Raw genomic sequence first — 21,234 nt, forward strand, 5'->3', positions numbered from 1 at the left:
CAGGAGAGAACTATTGAACCTTCATTCTTCTGATCTCTAAATAGAGCTTTGATTGTACAGCAAAGGCAGGGAGCAGCGGTGCTTTCTGCCTGTGATTGGAGTTGCATGGAATTGCCTCTAACTTTCTTTGATTAATTCGCAGCTATTCTTCTCTACTGGAAGAATCAATAGTAGCTGCATGGATGTCTGTTAAGCAGCCCTGAATTACAATAATGGCAGTAGGAGCCCAAATAATTTCTAGGTAGAGATCATGCAAATACTAGTCGCTGCCACATCTTACTGACCAGACTTAGCAAATCTCTTCTGACCCATTTCTTCCTTCTCCCTGTTGCTTAGCAACAGATGCAGCATGTTAATGTTAAAAAGGCTGGAAAACAGGCCTTCAGCGCAAGTTGCCTCTTTTCATAGGTTTTATTTCCTTGAGGATAGACATTTGTAGAGGCTGTGAGCATTCAGATTGCTTTATTTTATTCATGTTCTGTAAGTGGGCAGAATTCTTACAATAAGTTTCTTCTACCCACTTCTGACATGTGGGAGCCTGTTTGGATCTACAGAAGGTATCTAACACCTAAAAAGAGGGGGGAAAGCTACAGGTTCTGCCTGTGCTTTAAGCTGATTCAGCAAGCAGTAAACTGCTTTTCTTGAAATGGAAGTGTCCTTACTGATCTGCCCAGAGAGCAGATCAGTCTGAGCTGTGAATAGTAGGCAGAATCAATTCTAGTAATTAAATACCAACTTTGTAACTACTGTATCCCACCCTTTCCTCCCAGGCACAGCCAATGTTTATATAATTTGATCATAACGTATTGTACATTGATACACTACTGCTTGTGACTATCTTAAGAGAGCTAGCTCCACCTGAGCTATTCATCTTTTATTAGAAAACAGCATGAAGGGTGTTTGTCATAGGCCTTGGCCGTACTATCGTAGATACTGCGCATCCATAAACACAAGTAGCTTTTAAAGCCTACAGCTGAACAGAAGATCATTGATGGGGAGAGCTACCAGAAACCAGTGAGATGCTCATCATCATTTTTGGGGTGTGTATGCTGAGTTTACCATCCTAGCTATCACTAAGCTTTTGTGGGCTTCACAGCAAAAGTAACAACAATGAAGAGAATTCCCAAGTTCAGGGAACTGCTACTGAGAGTGAGGACAAGCAAGAGAATCACATATGCTTAGCAAATCTGAAGTTAGTGATTGTAGTCAGGGCAGGGTGCTTCTTCAGCCTGCATCTGAAGTACAGTGTTTGTGTCACTGGAGCATTTACAGCACACCTAAATGTTGTTGTGTAGCTCCTATCAGGCATTCCAGGCATGGTTTTCATTTTGTTTATGCATCCCTTTACTGTTGGACAAGTGGGTCAAGTGGAATGTGATGCACGTAGCATAAAAACATTAGCTGCATTATGTGCTCTTCAATGTGATGTTTGTTTTGTTTGCAGTGAGTGCCATAATTCTTCTGACCGAATCAAGGTGCGTGTCTGGGATGAAGATGATGACATCAAGTCTCGTGTCAAGCAGAGACTGAAGCGCGAGTCGGATGATTTCCTGGGGCAGACAATCATTGAAGTCCGTACTCTTAGCGGAGAAATGGATGTGTGGTACAACCTTGGTGAGCAGGGCTTTTGGGATGAAAACCAGTCATGTGTTAGTCTGGGAATGCTTGAGAGCGCTTGGGTGCATATGGACAGTTTGCAAGAAAGGAAGAAAAGCTCAGATGATATCAAGGGGCATATGATGGTGTTGCAGAGCGGCTGCAAGGCTTTAGTCCCAGTTGAAGTGAGGAGTGTAACATGTCAGAAGGGTGATGGTTTTTCCCTGTCAGGCATTGAAGAGTACAGTGGGTAAAATGCTTAGAGCAGGGCTGTATTCCATTTGTGTTGGAGATACATTTCCTGTCCTGTGCCTTTTTTTTTGTGCCAACACAAGCATTTTAACAGTCTGTAAGACCTGAAGGTGGATTGCACTGGGCTGGGAAGTTGTTGAGACCTTTCCCAGTGACCAAAATAGAACATTGTAGAAAGTACTGACAAGTGACCAGACCGTGCTGAATTGACAGGTATAGTAATAATCTTAGGAGGTCCAAAACCTTCAGAGGCACATCCAGCAGTTCCCAGGAGCTAAAGACTATGGTATAAATCAGGAATAAATTCCATATCAGTCAGCCTCGTTCTTGGGAAAGGGAACTGTCCTTGGTGGTTCTAGTTCAGCCGAATGAATCCAAGACCGTATTGCACATCTGCTGGCAGAAAGGCTCTCTTACATCTAGAAATGTACATGGTTCTAGCTAGATGTGTCATATTGAGGGTGTAACACTGCATTTGTTTTGCTGATGTCTATTTAGTAGCCAGTGTTAGAAAAAGTCAAAGTTTTCTCCATGGTGACTCTGATCACAAGCTTAGCCTGAGCTTCCAGCAGTTTTCTTTCCAGTGTTGTCACCCCAAGATGGTTCTGCTCTGATCAGGAGCAATGCATGTAATTGCTGATGATTTTTTCTTCTAGAAAAGCGAACAGATAAGTCTGCAGTGTCTGGGGCTATTCGCCTACAAATCAGTGTGGAGATCAAAGGCGAGGAGAAGGTGGCTCCATATCATATTCAGTACACTTGCCTTCATGAGGTAAGAAGTGAGTTCAGCTCAGTCATCACCATGTTCCTTCTGTCTCTTGAAGAAGCAATGTTCTGACCTTTCCTTCCCTGAAATGTTTCTCCTTACACTAGATGAGCTTTGCTTTTCCCTGCTATGCAGGCCTGCTACACTGAATCATCAGACCTGCATTTGTCAGGGAGGCAGAGATGTTTTTAGGCTGTTTCCTCCGCATCAGGAGCTGGCTGGCTCACTCTGCTCCACTGTCACAGCTGTGCCATATCCAGAGATAGGGCATTGGTCCACAAGTATAATGTGGAGAAATCTCTGAATTTTCTTGAGTGATGTTTTCAGCATGTACTGTACCTATCTGTGACTTTATGAGTAAATTCTGGTCTGGGGAGGGCTTTGGCACTTGCTGTTGAGTTATGTGGGTGTTGGTGCTTCTGTGCTGCTGCACTGGTGTGTGTTGGGGAACAGAAAATAAGCTATGGTTACTGACTAGTGACCTGTCTCAGGTGGACTGAGCTGGGCAGGCAGTGCTGCACAAGGTGGGTAAACTCCAAAGATGACTTGTGAGAAGGACTAAAGGGAAAACCCTGTCTCAGGTTGATACATGACATGATAAAGTCTCTCTGTCAAAGAGAAGGCAGGTAGCAGGGTCAGTCTCTAAGAGCCTGAATAAGGTAGAGTAGTCAGAGCCCCTTTCACCTGACATAAAAGAGTATCGTGAGATCCAGTGAGGTTTAAGGAAGTTCATATTAGAAAAGAAGGACAAATGTGTCGTAGAGAGGAATGTTCAGCTGCAGAACAATATATTTATCCAGATGTTGGGCTAGATGAGCCTTGTGGTGTCCTCTGGCCTTACCAGGGAACAGACAGATAGGAAGCTTAGAAAAACATCAGTAGGCTTCCTTTAGTTGGCTGTGTTGTGTCCTTCAATAAATATTTATTGTTTTTCAATTCAGTGATGGCTTCTGCTTGGTAAGCCATTTCATTTTTTTCTTTCTGAACATACATGATCACTTGCTGCCCTTTTTTGCAAATAGGTCTCCTTTTAAGTATCACCTTCTTTCATTTGTGTATCATAATATGAAGATGATTTACAGCTAGAATAATTCAATCAGGAAAAATAGTAGAGTAAAGCAGAGTCCTCTAGCTCCTAATAAAATTGTTGGACTTTTGTATTCCTTATTACAGGGAGCCAGCTGTCTGAGAGGCTGATGAATCTCTAAGTGACGTGCATACTCTGCACAGCAGTGATAGCTGAAAGCCTTTGCAGTGTTAGATAAAATAAAGGGTTATGTTGAATAATAATGCAAGTGTCTAGTCGGTAGGGGTGATCTTAAGGATGTCCTTTTAAAAACAAAATAAGATTTGTTTGGACTGTTTTGCTGTGTAATAATAGTTACAAAGCCTATATAGAACTGTTACTTCAGCTAGTTTAAATAGCTCATCCATGTTAAGTCATTTCATTCTGAGGACAGAAGTGTGTAGGTTTCAGGAAACTAGTCTGTGGTTTCACTGCATTGAAGCACCTCCTCTGCATCGTTCGCATGCATTGTTCATGCATTTTCACATGCACCTCCTCTGCATCGTTCACAGTGTCTGCTGGGTAAAACCGTAGGTACACATGCAAAAATTTCAGCTAGGAGAGCTCAGGAAGAAAAGAAATACATAATGTGTAGAGGAAGAAAGAGGTGGGAGAGCAAAGAGATTTGTGTGAGTGACTTCTTCCGAGCAGTTCCAAACTCTTCATGAAACTTGAAGGCTTCATCAGCCTCACATATACTTTCAATCCTGTTTTGTGTTTCAGAACCTCTTTCACCATCTCACGGATGTGCAAGGGAATGGGGTGGTGAAGATCCCTGATGCCAAAGGAGATGATGCCTGGAAGGTGTATTTTGATGAGACAGCTCAAGAGATAGTCGATGAATTCGCAATGCGTTACGGCATTGAATCTATATACCAGGCCATGACGTAAGATGCATTTCATGTGTCGTTGGGCGGGTAATTGGTGTAACTGTTTAATGTGACTGTTAATATTTAGAAGATGAAATGTGTTGGTAATGGAAGGCTTGTCAGTGACAGCTGCTTTTTATAGGGCTTACTGTGCAAGGGGAAAGACTGCCCGGTTGTGAATCACTGGTTTCCTCAAAGCCTAGAAATTAATGTCTGACAAAGTGCTAGAATTAAGCATCTATCTGAACAGTTTGTATGCACATCTTTAAAACTAATTTTAAGGAATTGCACCAATTTTGGTTGTGAGCCATTTATGGTTTAAGACTCGAGTCTCCATTTGAGCACTCTCTGTTAAAAAGATACTGCCCAGGGATCCCACTGAAGATTTCTAATGCTGTGAGAAGGGATGAGGTTTTGTGAGAGTCTTTGTCCAACTGTTGTGGCAATTGATAAAGTCCTTTGAAGTTACTAATTTCCCAGGTGCTGTTGAAGGCGTTTATAGGAAGTTTGTATAATGGAGCTACTGATTTGTCCTCTTTGGAGCTAGGCTAATGCAGTTCCTGATCTTCAAAGAGCATTTTCCTTCTCACTATATTTTTACTTGGATTTGGGATTAGCCATTTTTCCTCTTAAAAACTAGCAGTGCTATGCTTTGCTTTTTTATTATTTCAAAGGTGATATTAAATACAGCAGACAAACATGAAATTTTTCATGTTAGATGCTGAAGCTCTTGGGGTCTGAGTCCTTGGGTGAAGTGTTATCTATAATTATGTCACTTGCAAACACCTTTTCTGCCTATTGATTTAAGCCAAAGTGGAAAAGAAATGGAAGGTGGGTCCAGAGGTCTGGTCCTTGCTTATAGCAGGGCTAAATTGGAAGGTGCACCAGACTGTTCAGGGCCTCTTTTAGCGTGTTGAAAATTTCCAAGGGTGGATGTTCACCACCTCTTTGGGCTCCAGACGTCAGGCTGTATTACTCTGGGGAAGAAATCCGTGGTTGAAATCCAAATTGGAAACCCCTGTTTTGAATTTCCTGTGCTGTAACTGCTTCATGTTGCTGCTTATCTTTTAGTCTTCCCTCTAAAAGGATTTTGTCCTGGCTCAATATTCTCACTAACCCTCTCCTCTCTGCTAAGTAGTCAAGACATTGAGTAGAGTCCCACTCCTCACCCCTTCTCCAAGCTAAATAAAGCCATTGTATATGTCTTATCTTTACTTATCAAGTGTCTAAATGACCAATTGGTACACGGTTACCATGTAGCAAGCACGTTAAGATTCAGGCGTCAGTATCATGTTTGTCTGAAATACTGATTTGTGAATGCCAGAGAAATTCTCTCACTGTAGCTTTTTTGGTTATAATCATTTGTATGTTAACTAGAACAGAAGCTAATGTTTGTGATGAGTCCAGTGGATGGAGCCCCTCAGAGGTCTGAAGCACCTCTCCTATCAGGAAAGGCTGAGAGAGCTGGGAGAAAAGAAGGCTCTGGGAAGACCTTAGGGCAGTCTTTCAGCGCTTAAATGGGGCTTAGAAGAAATATGGGGACAACTTTTGAACATCTGCAGTGATAGATGAAGGGGTAATAGTTTTAAACTAAACTACTCAGTGATTCTATGAGCCCTATAGGGAGAAAGCTACATTTAGAAAGTAGTTCCTAAATTTACTTTGGGAGCTCAGTGAAGATTCCTGCTTAAAAAGGACTGCTTAAAAATGCCAACACTTCTATCTGTTGGGATGAACTTCACTTGCCATGTCCCATAATATCAGACCTCTTAAACTCTGATTCCCCCCCCCCCCCCCCCCGCTTATGTTGAGCAGATTTTCTTTGATTGTTTAATCATTTCACAAGCCCAGCCGCTTCTGGCATAATTTTGGTATTTCCTGCAGGAAGGTTCCATGCATTTTAATGAGAACAGTTAAATGGGAAAATGCAAATGAGTGTGCATGTTTCCTGTGGGCAAAGGGGTTAGCCCTAAGGAATCACATATCAGTGCAGCACAGAAATACTGGTGGGTGATCTCACTGTGCTTTAATGCTTTCCAGTTACTGCTGCCTCATGTTACCTCAGAACCTGTGGCTGCCTCAAGTGGTGTCAAGCTTAAGTCTAGGAACTGGATTAGGAACACAGGGTATCACCTAAGTCACAAGCTGTTGGCAAGGAATACTTGAGAAGCTATTTTATGATCTGGAAGGGGATGTAGTGAAGGGATTTCCTCTTGTTTCAAGCATATCTGTTGTCTAGATGGCATCTTTCTGAAATAGCTCTGGGATGCTGCAGATTTACAGGAAGGGAGGAAATGACTATCATCTGTTCATGATGCCAGCCAGAGTAAGTGGAATATTAAAGGGATAGAATCAAGTTGTGCTACATGAAAGAGACCAGAATGACTTACAGAGCTGTCCTTTTGCAGGCATTTTGCATGTCTCTCCTCTAAATACATGTGCCCAGGCGTGCCAGCTGTGATGAGCACCTTACTTGCCAATATCAATGCTTATTATGCACACACCACTGCCTCCACGAATGTGTCTGCTTCGGACCGCTTTGCAGCCTCCAATTTTGGGGTATGTTAGCATGTTTGGTGATGTTGCAGTTCAACTTCTGTAACTTGCCTGTGGTCCTGCCTTTCAATACGTAACTAGTTCTGTGTAAAGAATATTAATTCTGTGAGGGGTTGGAATCTGTGGAGCTCTTCTAGACAAGGCAAAGAGCATGGTTTTATTGTCATCACCGTGCATTTTAGGTATTAATCAATGTAATGTATTATGATGTTTATTCTTTGTGTTCAAATTATACTGGAGCACAGATGGTATGGAATAAGCAAATAGTCTTAAACTCTGCGGGAGATGCTGTTGATAAAACACATTGTGTGATCTGATCGTTTCAGAACTTTGTTTTAAAAGCAGAAACTGGTTTATAAAAATACAAACCAAAACTATGTCTGTCCCCCTAATGGTTAAAATGTTTTTCATATAACGTGATGGAGTTGAGCGTGCTGGAAAAGTATTTGGAAAAGCTCGTGCTTCTCTTCAGACTGAGAATTTATAGATTGAATGAGGAGGTGTTCACGATGCCAGATCAGAATCCAGTGGAGAGACCTGACCTTGAGAATATAGTCACGAGAAGCCTATAATACTTGTCACTGAACTAACAGATAAGATCTTGGAGCTGTGTCATTGCTCTGAATTAGACCCTTTTCTGCCTGTTCCTTTATTCATCTCTGAATAAATATTTTCTCTTAAATATAAGTTTGGTGCAAATTGCAGGCTAGAAATTAGAGGGGGATTTGTTCTGCTTCTACTTGAGAGTGATAATGGAACATTTTTCTGATGTTACACATGAACAATTCTAATGTTACACAGACTTCAGAAATAATTACACTATAAGAGTAAATCCAAGAATCAAAAGAAAATACTGTTTGCACAATACCATGCATCCATATTGCTTCCTCCCACTCTCCTGAGATTTGACACTAATTCCCTGATACCCTGCTGCTTACACTGAACATCGATTAGACAGTGATGATATGTAATGTTTATTGGTGTTTTCTGCTCAACAGAAAGAACGATTTGTGAAGCTTCTGGACCAGCTTCATAATTCACTTCGGATTGATCTCTCAATGTACAGGGTGAGTGGGAATAAACAAAATCCTTTCAGGCATTCTGGTGGGCAGAGAGGAAACACGCTATTTGGATTTCTCTTATGCGTCTAAGTTTTTGGGTAGTTTCTGTCTTACGGAATTGTCATGTCAAGCTTGTTGCATGAATGCACCATTTTGTTTTCTTCATGTATAGAACACAAACCATGTTTTTTTCTTCCATTATAACTTCCTCAAGACTTCTGAAATAATTTAAGGAGTGTGAACTGTGCAGGTTGGATTTGAATTAGTCCTATCAGCTGCTTCAGGTGTCATCTACAAACAGAAAACAGACTTGTTCTCCCCTAGTATACAGAAATCTTTTAGAGGAACTGCCCTTGTGTTGTCACTTACTTTAGGTTTGGTGAACTTGAATCACTGACCCTGACTCTGGATCTACAAGATGTCCTTTCAGGTTGAGATCCCCCTGGCCCCCTTGGGAAGAGATGAGTTTCAGATGTTGATATCAGTTCCTCAGTCTCCTTAAAACCACTATTTTCTTTCTTTGCTATTCTAGTCACGATGTGACGTGGCTTTTCTTTCATTTTTTTAATTCCTTGCTATTTGATTTCAGTTAGTGACTAATTCATTGAAAACTTTAACAACGGTGGCAAAATATGAGCTTTGATTTCATTTATTTAAAAGTTGAACCTCTTCTGATTAGTGCATTTATATGAAGTACAGTGAAGCATATAGTGTAGAGAAACATGAGCAGACTAAGAGGAGAAGTGCATTAGGAAGACAAAAACGACAAGGGGCAAGTTGCAAAACAAGATAAAAGGAATGTTGTATAAATAGCTATTTAAAACTACATCACTAGAAAGAGAAGGTCTGAAGAGAGCACTGATCTACTGAGTAGAAGAGGGAAAATTATCAAGAAGTGGCAATAGGAATATCTAGTGGTGATGTCTTTTTGTTTGCTTGGTCTTCACTAAAAGCTGCTTTCCAGTGGCTCATGCAACTAAACCATGGACAAACAAGTAAGCTCTTGCATAAAGGATCAGGAGAGATTTGTATAGTTTAAATAATTTAGATGTTATCTAATTGGCAGTACATTTACAGAAATGGCTGAATCAATTTGGGAGCTCTTAATAATTATCTTAAGACCTCTGAAGGGCATGTTAAATTCTGGAAGAAAAAGGTATTGGTTTCCAGCTTTCAAGACAGGAGATGGGAATTCACAATTTAAATTATGCAGATTAATCCCCCTGTTTCCCCTAATTTAATCAAGCTATTTGTAAGCACTTTAAACAATGAATAACCAGCAGTGTGGATTTGTGGAAAAGAAAGTGACAAACAAATGTGTGTTCCTTCCATTGGCAGGTCAGGATGGGAGAGCTGGAGCTCACTTGAGTAGCTTCAAGTCACCCTCTGAATAATTAGTTTGAAAACTGTTTTGCGAGCTGCTTGGTCACTGAGTGATGACCATGACTTCTTACAGGGAACAAGGACTCATTTTCCCTTCTCAGGCCTGTTTATTTCTCTTGAGAGGTTGCTAATATACCACACTCTCATTGCCTCAGAAACCAAAATAGAAGCAGTGAGTGCAGAAAGCAAAGGGTCCACACAAGGAACATCAAGCAAGAGGCCAAGAGCTGCTGGTGACGTGGCTGTTGCTCCTTGCTGGCTCCTCCTGCAGCCAAGGAGAGATCTCCTTCTGCTGAGGGCTATCAGTCTCCTGGTATCCACAGATTTTACATTCATACAAGAAGCTATTTAATTAAGCAAACAGATAAGCTCCTGCAGCAAAAAGGCCTTATTTATTGAGCATTGTTTTGACTGGTAAAAGCTTCTCAAGCAGGAAATGTTTCCAAGGCACTTTCCTTATTTAGCACATGCTTAAAGTCTTGCATGGATCTGACTGTGCTTTCCAACAGGATTTTCCTTTTTTGTTAACAGAACAACTTTCCAGCCAGCAGCCGGGAACGGCTGCAGGACCTGAAGTCTACAGTGGATTTGCTGACCAGCATCACTTTTTTCAGGATGAAGGTAGTGTTATGGGTGGGGATGGGAGCACGGCCTCTGCAGTTTTTGCCCCAGGAGTTGGTTTCTCATTTTCAAATCACTGTTCCATGTTGTTGCTTTAGACATGGAAAATGGAGAGCATCTGCTGACCATGTAATAAACATCCACATTTTGCCTTGTCTTCACTGTATTTTGCGTCATGAAGATGAAAGTTGTTGTTTCCCCGGGGTTTTTCAGTCATAAATAAGGCACAAATAATCAAAAAGAAAAAAAAAGGAGAAAAAAGAAAATTCTTGGTTTGGGAAGATAATTTACTTTTGTTAATTGTGTTAGGAAGCTTTTCCTGTGTACAACATGTATCAGTCACTACCGTCTCTTCAGCATCTTTTATCTCGTAAATACGTTTAAATTTATTTCTTGGGGGGTGAGATACTGAAATGGGATCATATCTCTCAGCAGAGATCCGAGAGGGTTGTTATGAATACTAATGTGCTGTTTGTGTAGTTAAGTGTATGGTTCTAGCAGTGTGTAATGAGATTATTCCTGCTTTTTTTTTTCCTTTTTTGTTTTTAATATTGTAGGTTAACACATGTCACTTAGTAATCTTTATCTTATCAAAACCAAAATCTTTAATTTGAGGTATTTCAGGATGTGCTTATAATTTTATTCTTAAGCCGTAGGGTAAATGACATTTTAGAACTTTATTTTGAAAGTGCCTGTTCAGACAATATGTCTGTATTGAAAGTCTGCCTTATAGAAATACTCTGAAAAGTGTAGAGGTAGTGTCAATATCAAAATCATCTCAGGTTCTAGTTTCATTCATAGGGTTATGGCTGTGTATCTGTTTAGTTTAACCCTGCAGTGTTTTTCTAAAGCAATGACATAATGAAAAGAGCTGCTGTTGGAAGAGGAAAAGGAGTATCAGATGGTATGTCCCTAAGGAGTCTGGTGTACTTTAAAATTCAATAAAGCTTGTGATGAAAGATGTCCTTAAAGGAAGTTTTTTGTATTTAAAGGCATGCAAGTATTCGTTTTTCAGCAAGGCTTTCCAGATTAGATGTAATATGCTCCTCTAATGTATTGCACATTCTTCTAGTGTTGGGAAAGATTGCTTGCTGGCTTCTTAGCAAAATCCTATGAATTTAGCAGAAATTATGTGTGATTGGCTCAGATTATACACACGTCAATACACATGATTTATTTATTCTGAAGATCATCCTTGGTGCTTCAAAATCCCTTTTATGTTCCAAATGATCCTGTGGGGACTAAGTGTTGTCACTGATTTTTTTTATGCCTGGAGAGAGCAATCCATTCATGGTTTCAGATCACTGATAGCCGAGGTTGCTGAAAGCAGATCCACCAAGTCCTTTGTAGCTCCTAGACCACTGACTTGTTCTTTCCATGTTTGATTTATGAAGAGTGCTTTATTTGACAATCTCTGTTGCCTCCTTGTCAGGTCCAAGAGCTGCAGAGTCCACCCCGAGCCAGCCAGGTTGTGAAGGACTGTGTGAAAGCTTGCCTGAACTCCACCTATGAGTACATTTTCAACAACTGTCACGAGCTGTACAGTCGAGAGTACCAGACAGATCCTGTGAGTAGCTGATAAGCGGGCAGAAATTCAAGTTTCTGATTTTCTTTAAATAATAACGAGAATACTAATTCGTGCAGAAAGCCAACACAGACAAAATTATATGACTTGTTATCTTCTGAATGCAAAAACTTGTAATCAGCTAATGAACACTAATTAGTAAGTGGAGGATGATAATTATTTTACACTAATTATGATTCGTTTTGCTAGCTCAGCTATTTTATTTCAATTTGTGAAGGGAAGGTTTGATGGAGCTTTGAGTGAAAAAAGCCAATTAGAGAAGAATGTAGACTGTTCAAGAAGCTGTCTTTAGCATAGATAAACCTCATGTAGTGAAATTTTATCTCGGTTACTAGAACCCAGTGCCCTGCACTGGGTTTAGGAGGTACCTCTAGACACAAACTGTTTTCAGATCCATGAGAGCTCTACTGGCCGCTCTGCAGTAATGCACGCACGATGTGTCAGTGTGGATGTAGTTGTTAACCTAGGTCCCTAAAAGGCAAGTATTTCAAACCAGCTTATAGCAAATGATGTCTGAGCAGATCTCCTGGAGCCTGTCCTGCTCTTGGCATGGTAAATAACAAAACTGGAATTACTTGGCTTTAAGGCTACCAGTAAGCAATATGGTTTGGCTTGTTACTGCATTAGATCATGCAAGTTGACAGCAAGCATTAATAATTTTAAGCTCTTCAGAAAAAAGGGTCCATAGGGAATTAGTGTTTGAAGTTTCTATGGTGATCTACATTTGCCAGCTTTTTCTTTCCCCTTTAAATTTACACTGGTTCATCAATGGTTTCCTTCCCAGAACAAAAATCAGGACCTTCCTCCTGAGGAACAGGGCCCCAGCATCAGGAACCTGGATTTCTGGCCCAAGCTCATCACTTTGATAGTCTCCATCATAGAAGAGGACAAGAATTCTTATACCCCAGTCCTGAATCAGTAAGAATCTTCCTTGTTTTGTGTGTCTAATCCTAGTCTCTGTGTGCTCTGCTTTATTTGTTAAACTGCTTTCTGTCTCTTCTGTCACTTGTGTATTTATGGAAGTACTTATCTTGTCTGTCTGTCTTTCTGTCTTATCTGTCTCTGTCTATATAAATAACTTTTTGATTGAGATGGAAGAGTTTCAAAAGGTTCAGTTACGATGGCGTTCAAGCTCAAACACCCTGATTATTACAATCCTGAACTCAGGGAGGCACCTGAAAATGGGGTGAGAGTTCTTTTGGTTTTTTCTCATGTTGAGCAGTCTGGGACACGCATTAATGCACACACATGGTGCTGTGCTGACACCGCCTTACGCTGTGATTTACGAATGTGCTGTCCATGCAGTGCTGGGAGCTTGCAGTGGGTGGGATTGGCACATTGGAAAGGAACTTGAAACTAGTCTGTTTAACTGGTGGATACTCCTCCAACAGTCCCACAGGGCAGGAGCTATCTAACAAAGTATTATACACAAAATGCTGGATTATGGCCTAACATGCTTTAACGTGGCAATGACACCTGTATTCACAGGTCAGCGTAGTAACCTTAGAAAGAAAGACATATGGACAAGAAAGAGAAAAAAGCTGCAAGGGCACTGAGATCATGTTTCCAGAATTATTGTATGCTTCTCTTCTAGGAGAGACATCCAGGGCTTGGCTTTTTTTAATTGGAACGAGTCTCAATAGCAGTGTTGTTTTCAGGTTATTTAATCTGTGCCACCGAGTCCAGTTCATAATCTCCAAGGTCATTTATCTAGGGTGAAGGAGAAGTTTGTAATGTTGAGCTTTTCAGCTTGTAGTTTAACTCAGAGCTGAATAAAGAAAAGAGAGCCTTTTGATCTGATACATGCCAAAGCCTTTCCCTAATGTCTGCTTAGGTTTCCTCAGGAGCTTGCTGTTGGGAAGATCAGTGCAGAGGTGATGTGGAGTCTTTTTGCCCAGGATATGAAATATGCCATGGAAGGTAAGAGAATTCCTCCCTGCTTCCAGCTGACTTGTTGCTGATCTTTATTCTTAATTCATTTGGTGTAAATGAGGCTTAATGATGCACATTAGTAGCACCACTGTTCAGAGCAGGGATTTCTAGTGGTTTATTTGTGGACAGCTGCATAATGTGTGAAGGTTGAGGCTGAGATCTGCATGATCTCTAGACCTGTATGTCAGACTTTGTTGCAAGCTGGTTTTTGCCATCCTAGCTGATTTGAAATCAGTTCACTTTGGCAGCTTATTTGTGCAATGTACAATGATAGAAAGGGCTGGAGGAGTAGTGGGTTGTGCCATGGCTGTAGTTCCCTGGATAGTACAGCACAGACAGTCTAAGCCATTGGAAGAATCATACTGTTAGAACAAATCCTCCTTCTGGTATCTTCATTTTTATTTAATCTTGCATAATCCCACCCAACTCCTAGAAAAGGAGACATTTTCCTGTTTCTGAAAATGAGTTAGGCACACAGAGCCCAGCAAAGCCCTGGAAAGGAATTCTGCTGCCTGCAGTACGCTTCTGATGGTTGATTACAGTTTCTGAATTTATTTTTAGTTCTGTAAATTCATTTGCACAATGTAATCATCTTACAAAGTTCAGAGAGCATCCAGCTCCCACCAGCTGTGCAGCTGTAGTAGCAATTGTTTTCCCAGTATTTTGCAGGGTCAGGCTTCATGATCATCTGTAAGCTGATACTGTGATAAACCAGATAAGTGCCGACAAATAAGTGCAGATAAACCAGCCAGTGCTGCCTATGGCATGCTAGCTGCGTTCATATTCCAAAACCAAGTGAAGCTTTTGCTTTTGGTCAGTCACAAAATTATGCTTGATCCATTTGTCCCCAGTTTGATCTCAGGTCACTCCTAGAAGTGACAGCCTATTAGATGCTCATGTCAGACCGCTAGGAAAAACTGCTGTCAGTAAGAGAGTTTCCTGCAGCTTGTTCTTTGGGAGCGGCCTGTGGGGTTGCTCTGTAAGCTAAGAAGTTTGACTCCATCTACTTCTTAGTCTTCGACAGTGCAGCAGGAGTAGAGATTGTGCTGTGTGGGTACACCGTTTTCTAGCTCTAGGCTTGAATTCAGCAGGCTGCAGGTCTGGATGAAGTGTTCTCATTTCTGTGTTAGGCACTTCTTATATATACTTGTACCCCACAGTTCCTTTATGTTGTGAGGTCGTGTTGATGTAAGAACAGACGCTGGAAAGAAGGACTAAGACCTACTATGTTGAAGAGTCTGTTTTATAGCGACTATCACCACTTGCTTGTGTGTTAGAGACAAGGCAACTGTGATAACTTCATGTTCACTTTTCCTAGAACTGTTTGCTCCTGCAAACCATTTTGGCTCCCCTTTCTGTTTTGTCCTTATTTACCCCTGTGTGCTCACCCTCAGGAATTTATAACGCAGTTTGCTCTTCTATATGTTGAAAGTGTTGTATCTTCCTCTTTTATGAGCAGCCACGAGAATTGGATCTTTCCAGATTTAGTTGCTGACTTTCCTAAGATTACTCTTCTCTGTTGCATCCAAAATGCAGCATACTGTTGTGTGAATTTGACTGTCAAAGGGGACAATTTTGTTCCTCTTTTAAACGGCTCTGTTTGATTGCCAAGGCCTTGGTTAACTCTGCCTTCCAGGTTTTCTCTGCTCACATTTCATACCATGTCCCCTTTGGCTCTGTCCACCCTGGTGAACTTGGGTTCATTTTAGCTTTTCCTGGCATCCTTCTGGTCACTTGTTAGCTTCTTAAGACAAGACTTAAGACTGAATCCATGAGTTCACTAGCCCACAGCAAATACTTGCTGAGAAAGCAGCCTTGTTTAAAGTATTTTGTGGTGACAAAAGCTGACGCAGAGGCAGCTGATGGGCAGGGAAGGGTTTGCCTTTTGAATGAAAGATGAAAAACTGTGTAGTATATGTATTTGTACTCTAGCTGTGCAAGTCCTGCAGGAGGATTGAACAATAGTAGAGGTTGTGTTGATGTGTGTCTCTTCCAAATATATATTAAAGAAATCCTCAGAGTGCAGAATTCTGTTTGATGTGAGCATGATTCCTCACTGTTTTGCTCTCAGAAATTTAGGAATATAACCTTTAGAACAAGCTATACAATAATTCGTTTACAGGCCTTAGTACATGTGTTTTAAATGCAGATGATTAGGTTAGCTCTCTGCATTTATTTATTTATTTATTTATTTATAATGAGGGGATAAAAGGGGTTAAAGGAGGCAAATTAAGTCATGTGGAGGATGATGGTTAGATCTGCTGTCCTCAGCTCTTGGCTCTGTCATTTCTTAGTTTGTGTAATAATCCCGGGTATGCTTCTGTTGTGCTCAAAAATCTGTATGCATCAGGAGCTCTCTGCAAGAAAAGCTAATTGTTTTGTTGATATATGTGCATATGAACTCAGAGTATAACTCCTGCTTCTAACTTTCTTCATGGTGTTTTCCCTTATGTTTTGTTCCTAAGTTCTAGATAACATGAGCTCATTCACCTCACCAAGTGGTAAGTTTGTGCACCTTGGTAGAGTTTATAGTTGCAAGTAGGCAAAGGCTTTCGTCTGATACCCATAGTTCTAATACTGTGTATATAGTTGCTAATATTAGCGTTAGTCCCTTAGTTTTATGCCACTGGTGAGCAGATCTACAAAGATGACTCGGACCACCACACTGCTGCTGCAGAAATGGAGAGTCAAACACCTATTTTCTGTTTCAGCAGCTGGTAGCAGCAGTCACAGCAGCAGTGAGTTTGACTGCTGGAAGACGAGTGCATGGCAGACCTATCTTATGCCTTCATCACCCCTAAGGAGACTCAGCTTCTGAGACACAGCAGAAACTCCAGGATTTACCCTGCTTGTTTTTTTCTCTTTCTCCCAAAGCAGTAACAACTCAGGACACTGTGAACAGCAGACTGGCCCTTCCCTCCTTACTGTCGAGGCAGTATGCAATGAGGCATTGAGAAGTGTCCCTTGTTCCCCATTAACCTAAGAGAAAAACAGATAGGATACTCTTGTTGTGTGGCTCAGACTTGGCTGGCAAAATCATTCTACCCTGGAGTCACACTAGTGTAGAGGATGTTTTTTCCAAGTCATACAGTTATCTCCACCTCTGGAACGCTGACCGGTGCTGGATAGCCTCCTTTTGAGCCCACTGGTAACGGGGATTACTAGTTTCCTTGCCATCATCTGTGAAATTCTGCAACCAGAAAACACAAATACCCTGAGCAAAGAGGGCTTCTTTCTTTAGTAGAAGATAGTAATAGAAAATCAACATCATCCTTTACAGCAACGTTTAGTCTTAATTTGGACATATCAGCATTAGGAGAGTTGCAAATTGGAAGCATCTCTGGTAGGAAGAGAGACTGAGTAGAGCTGGCGAGCTGGATTGAAATAAATCATTCTGCCACATTCTCATTTCTAGTAAGGGGAGGGGAATCAGATAGATGTACACACAGATGTCAGCTGTCTGAAGTGTTAATGCTTTGGCAGCCTCAGTACCTATTAGAGTTTATTTGCAGAAATTTGGTATTATTAGCTAGAAATTAACCCATGGAAAGTAGGCTAACAATCGAGAAAAAAATATCCCATGGATTAAGGATGTGGTGGATTAAGGAAGTCCTGTTCTCTGCCTGAAAAACAGAACTAGACGTAACGCTAGAAACTGTGCTGCTAGGGAGTGGTTCCCTATTAATGCCTTAATAACATGGCCTCCGTGACCCTAGAAGCTCTTCTCTGGAGGAGGCTGTTTGCAGATGAAATCTGCTGAGGAAATGTGAGGGACTTAGAGAACTCTGTGGTCTTTGCAGGATAAAAACAGCAGCTGCTGCAAAATATCTGTGCCCTCTTCCACTGTTGCTGCCACTAAGCTCTTTAAAAGCCAGCAGGTGATAAAGCAGAACAGAAATGTGCTAAGACTGATGGCTTCTGTGCTCTACATTTTACTTTTATCCAAAATGGGTTTTCAGAGTACACCTCTGGTTGCTGTGTTTCCATGTCACCTTCAAATGCTCTTAAAGATACCCCTTCACAAAGAATGCGGGTGATCAAACTGTGCAGGGACTATTGAAGGGGGAAGGCAGATGGAATGAGATGTTTGGGGTAAAGGGGCCTAGGGGCTTTGTTGGCTTTATTTGTCCTCCAGCATGTTTGAGCTCTTACAGTTCACTTTTGTCTTTTCTCTGTCACAAGCCCCACCTTTCTTCCGCATACGTAAAGTTCTCTTTTACGGTGGTAAGACTTCTCCTTCTTTCTTCTGCATTCCTGTAGTTTTATCCCCTTGGTGCCAAGCCTCTCCTTATCTGCTTTAGATGGCTAGGTAGTCCCAGTAGCAGTCCTTGGGCTTACGCTTCTGTGGCTGCTTTGCATCTTCCTTTTCTGTAACTTAATAGCCTTTTGAATGTCCTAAGCCCCAGGAAAAGCTTTGCATTACTTGCTCTTAGTGCACTGCTTAATTTTGATGAAATCTGAGTTCTTTTTGCCTCCAAGCCAGACCTTCTGCAGGAGCAGTACTTTCCCCATGTGGAAACAGCACCTGGGTGTCAGCGTATGTCAAAGTTAACGAAGTTATAATTGTCCATTGATTTCCTTGCTGTCACAGGGAGCTAAGCAGGCATGGTTATTGCTGTGTTTGTTTCCAGTTTTGGATCTGCAGAGAGCTCTGCATTTTCTTCCTCAGTTATTGTGGAGGAAGATCAGCAGTTCAGAGAACTGGGTATTTCCATATACTTCCTTAGCACTCAAGAAAGATACTAGGTTTATTAATCTATAACAGGAATGGACTTTCCTTGGCTTCAGTACAAGCAAATCCGCTGTGAAGAGCGGTGGATCACAGTACATGTGAAATAGTAGCACATGTAAAGTAATTTGTCCATCAAACCATCACCTCTGAGGACTGTGCCTCTTGGATAATGGGCATTTTAATTTCTTGAAAACAAAAGTTGGGTTTCTTTTTGAGATTGTGTCTGTGTGGATCTACATGTTGAAGAAGGAAATCTGTATTACACTGTTAGAGGTTCGCAAACAACTCACTGAAGTGTTCCACTGAATGTTGGCAAGGGTTGCAGAATCGTTATCCATGTAAAGTTCATTGCTTCTTGTGTTGGATAATTCATAATTTATTTGGCCTTTCTTCTTGTACATGTTGTTGAAGATGAGAGAGATGTGGAAGTTTTTTGATGGCTTGGAATTGTTGTGAGAATTCGTATTTACATGAAAATAGATCATGATATTGTAAGATAAGCTTGTTTGTCAGGTAGAAAGCTCGGGCCATTTGCGTCATTAGGATGTATCCTCTGCTGATGAACATCTGTAGCGTGTATCGCTCTTGTGTGCATATATCTACCCAGTTACTGGATACTTGTACTGAAGTCCTAGATTAAACTCATTCAAAAATTAGAAAAAGATTTCCATCTTTTAACATGTTTGGATCCTGTCTACACACCAGTAGTGCTGCTGCTGGAAAACTCCATCAGTAGTGAAGTAACCCTATAAAAGGCAGAAAGATTAGTCTAATGTCAATTTTTATTTTTTTTTTTTTGGGGGGGGGGGAGTCTAACCCAAAATAATGTGTATTTAGTCTCATATCTCACACTGTAGCCATGGACTAGGAGCTTGCTGCAGTACTAGATTGAACATAGCAGCCTTCCAGTATCTGAAGGAGGCCAATAGGGATTCTGGGGAGGGACTCTTCATTAGGGACTGTAGTGATAGGACAAGGCGTAACGGGTTAAAACTTAAACAGGGGAAGTTTAGATTGGATATAAGGAAGAAGTTCTTTACTGTAAGGGTGGTGAGGCACTGGAATGGGTTGCCCAGGGAGGTTGTGAATGCTGCATCCTTGGCAGTGTTCAGGGCCAGGTTGGACGAAGCCTTGGGTGAGATGGTTTAGTGTGAGGTGTCCCTGCCCATGGCAGGGGGGTTGGAACTTGATGATCTTAAGGTCCTTTCAAACCCCAACTATTCTATGATTCTATGAACAAATAAACCTGGCACAAAGTTTATTCATTTTTGTTGAAGTTTGGCAGAAGAAACGAAGGGATACGGACAGGCAGCACTAGGGAGTGGCAGAATTGGACACCTGATAATTCAAGATCACAGTGCAGGCAAAAGTAAGCTGCTGAGTCCTCTTAGCATCATGGAAAAAGGGATTCTTTTTTCTTTTCAACGAGGATTTTGAAGGAAAGCAGTGCAGTGGGAGGAGCTGCCTGTGTAAGCAAATGAGGGGTGCATTGGAAGAAAGCGTAGAGAGTGTTCGGAATAACTTGAGTAGCTTAAAACCAGGGATTGTGGCCTCTTCAGAGGTGGGAATCAATTGCTGAATGATGGTAGTGTGGACGTAGGCTGTGAAAGGTCTTGGAAGCAAAGACATGGAGTATACATTTCTTGTGAAGAGAGAAAGGGGGCAGTGACCTAGAAGCATGAGTTCTGCAGAAACATGGGTCTGAATATGGCAAGTGCTTTAGCAGCAGACGTGTATGGGAAGGGTCATGTTGTGGACGTATGTGTGTTACACAGGGAGGAACAGCGTTGTCCCAGCATTGCCTGGGTACAAAACCATAATGAAACCTGGCCGGAGAAGAGGCTCAGCAGCAGGTAGGTATCCATGGGTCACTTCAGTGGACCATGCTCAGGAAGGCAACACAAGTAAGAAAACTTTTGCCTTCTGGAAGAGAAGTGCCATGAATTTCTTCAAACTGGGGATCAGGGAAGGCTCTGGTTCCTGTGTAGTGTGTTTGAACTTGCTTGTGACTCGCACTGGCAAACTAAAGAGCTGGATGCTTTTTACTCTTGCCTTTTAGGGATGTAGTGTAACATGTTGATAATGACTTATTTTATATCCAAGAATGAACAGATTTGCTCTCCTTGATTTATTTCCTGCAAAGGTGATATCTGAACTGTCATATGTTAAATGCAAAGGCCGTCAGAATTTTCTATTTTTATTCCTTTGAAAACCAAAATCTTCAACAAATGGAAGTATTAATTAGAGGTACAGAAATAGACTCCAGAGCCTAAATGGTCAACCACCAAGAACCCCTGCCTGCTGCCACAATCCTGTCTTGTGAAGAATTTGTGGCTCTGTAGGTGCTTCACCTACAAAACCATTGCGTACTACAGACATCCTTTGTAAGACACTCCTGTAACTGATGCAGTGATAGGGGTAAATTCAGACCTAACTCTTTTTTTCTTTCCTTACAGAGCATGAGAAACACAGACTGTGTAAAAGTGCAGACTACATGAATCTGCACTTCAAAGTGAAGTGGCTGTACAATGAATATGTTCGTGATCTGCCTGCCTTCAAGGGAAAAGTGCCTGAATATCCAGCGTGAGTGTGTTATGTCTTCTGTAGTAAATCCCCAAGGTCTGTCTCCTTCTGTTACTTTGAGAGTAGCTATTTGGTTTTCACTTATGGCTGCCTTCATGATACACCATTTCTTTACTCCTGTGTTTGTGTGCATGTTTGTCCCCTCTGGTGTTTGTGCCACTGTCCCTGTCACGGTTCAGTCCCTTACTGTACAGTATCTCCCAAGATCTCAAAATCTTTAGCGATGTCATGG

The 21,234-nt window shown here is 41.4% G+C and overlaps 1 protein-coding gene across 11 annotated transcripts in view; it reads left to right on the forward strand.

Annotated features, from left to right (window-relative positions):
* Nucleotides 1-21,234, forward strand: part of UNC13B (unc-13 homolog B) — a 212,444-nt gene that overhangs the window by 148,361 nt on the left and 42,849 nt on the right. For all 11 annotated transcript variants that reach the window (XM_062620424.1, XM_062620429.1, XM_062620427.1 and 8 more), the window contains 10 exons: nucleotides 1,445-1,614; nucleotides 2,505-2,620; nucleotides 4,404-4,567; nucleotides 6,958-7,108; nucleotides 8,104-8,172; nucleotides 10,081-10,170; nucleotides 11,603-11,737; nucleotides 12,540-12,673; nucleotides 13,590-13,675; nucleotides 20,876-21,002. In XM_062620424.1, the coding sequence (XP_062476408.1) occupies nucleotides 1,445-1,614; nucleotides 2,505-2,620; nucleotides 4,404-4,567; nucleotides 6,958-7,108; nucleotides 8,104-8,172; nucleotides 10,081-10,170; nucleotides 11,603-11,737; nucleotides 12,540-12,673; nucleotides 13,590-13,675; nucleotides 20,876-21,002 (1,242 nt within the window). The remainder of the gene's footprint in view (nucleotides 1-1,444; nucleotides 1,615-2,504; nucleotides 2,621-4,403; nucleotides 4,568-6,957; nucleotides 7,109-8,103; nucleotides 8,173-10,080; nucleotides 10,171-11,602; nucleotides 11,738-12,539; nucleotides 12,674-13,589; nucleotides 13,676-20,875; nucleotides 21,003-21,234) is intronic.

This window comes from Pezoporus occidentalis, unplaced genomic scaffold, assembly GCF_034315485.1.
Source record: "Pezoporus occidentalis ecotype Australia unplaced genomic scaffold, CSIRO_AGI_Poc_V1 ctg220, whole genome shotgun sequence".
In the NCBI taxonomy this organism is placed as follows: Eukaryota; Metazoa; Chordata; class Aves; order Psittaciformes; family Psittacidae; genus Pezoporus; species Pezoporus occidentalis.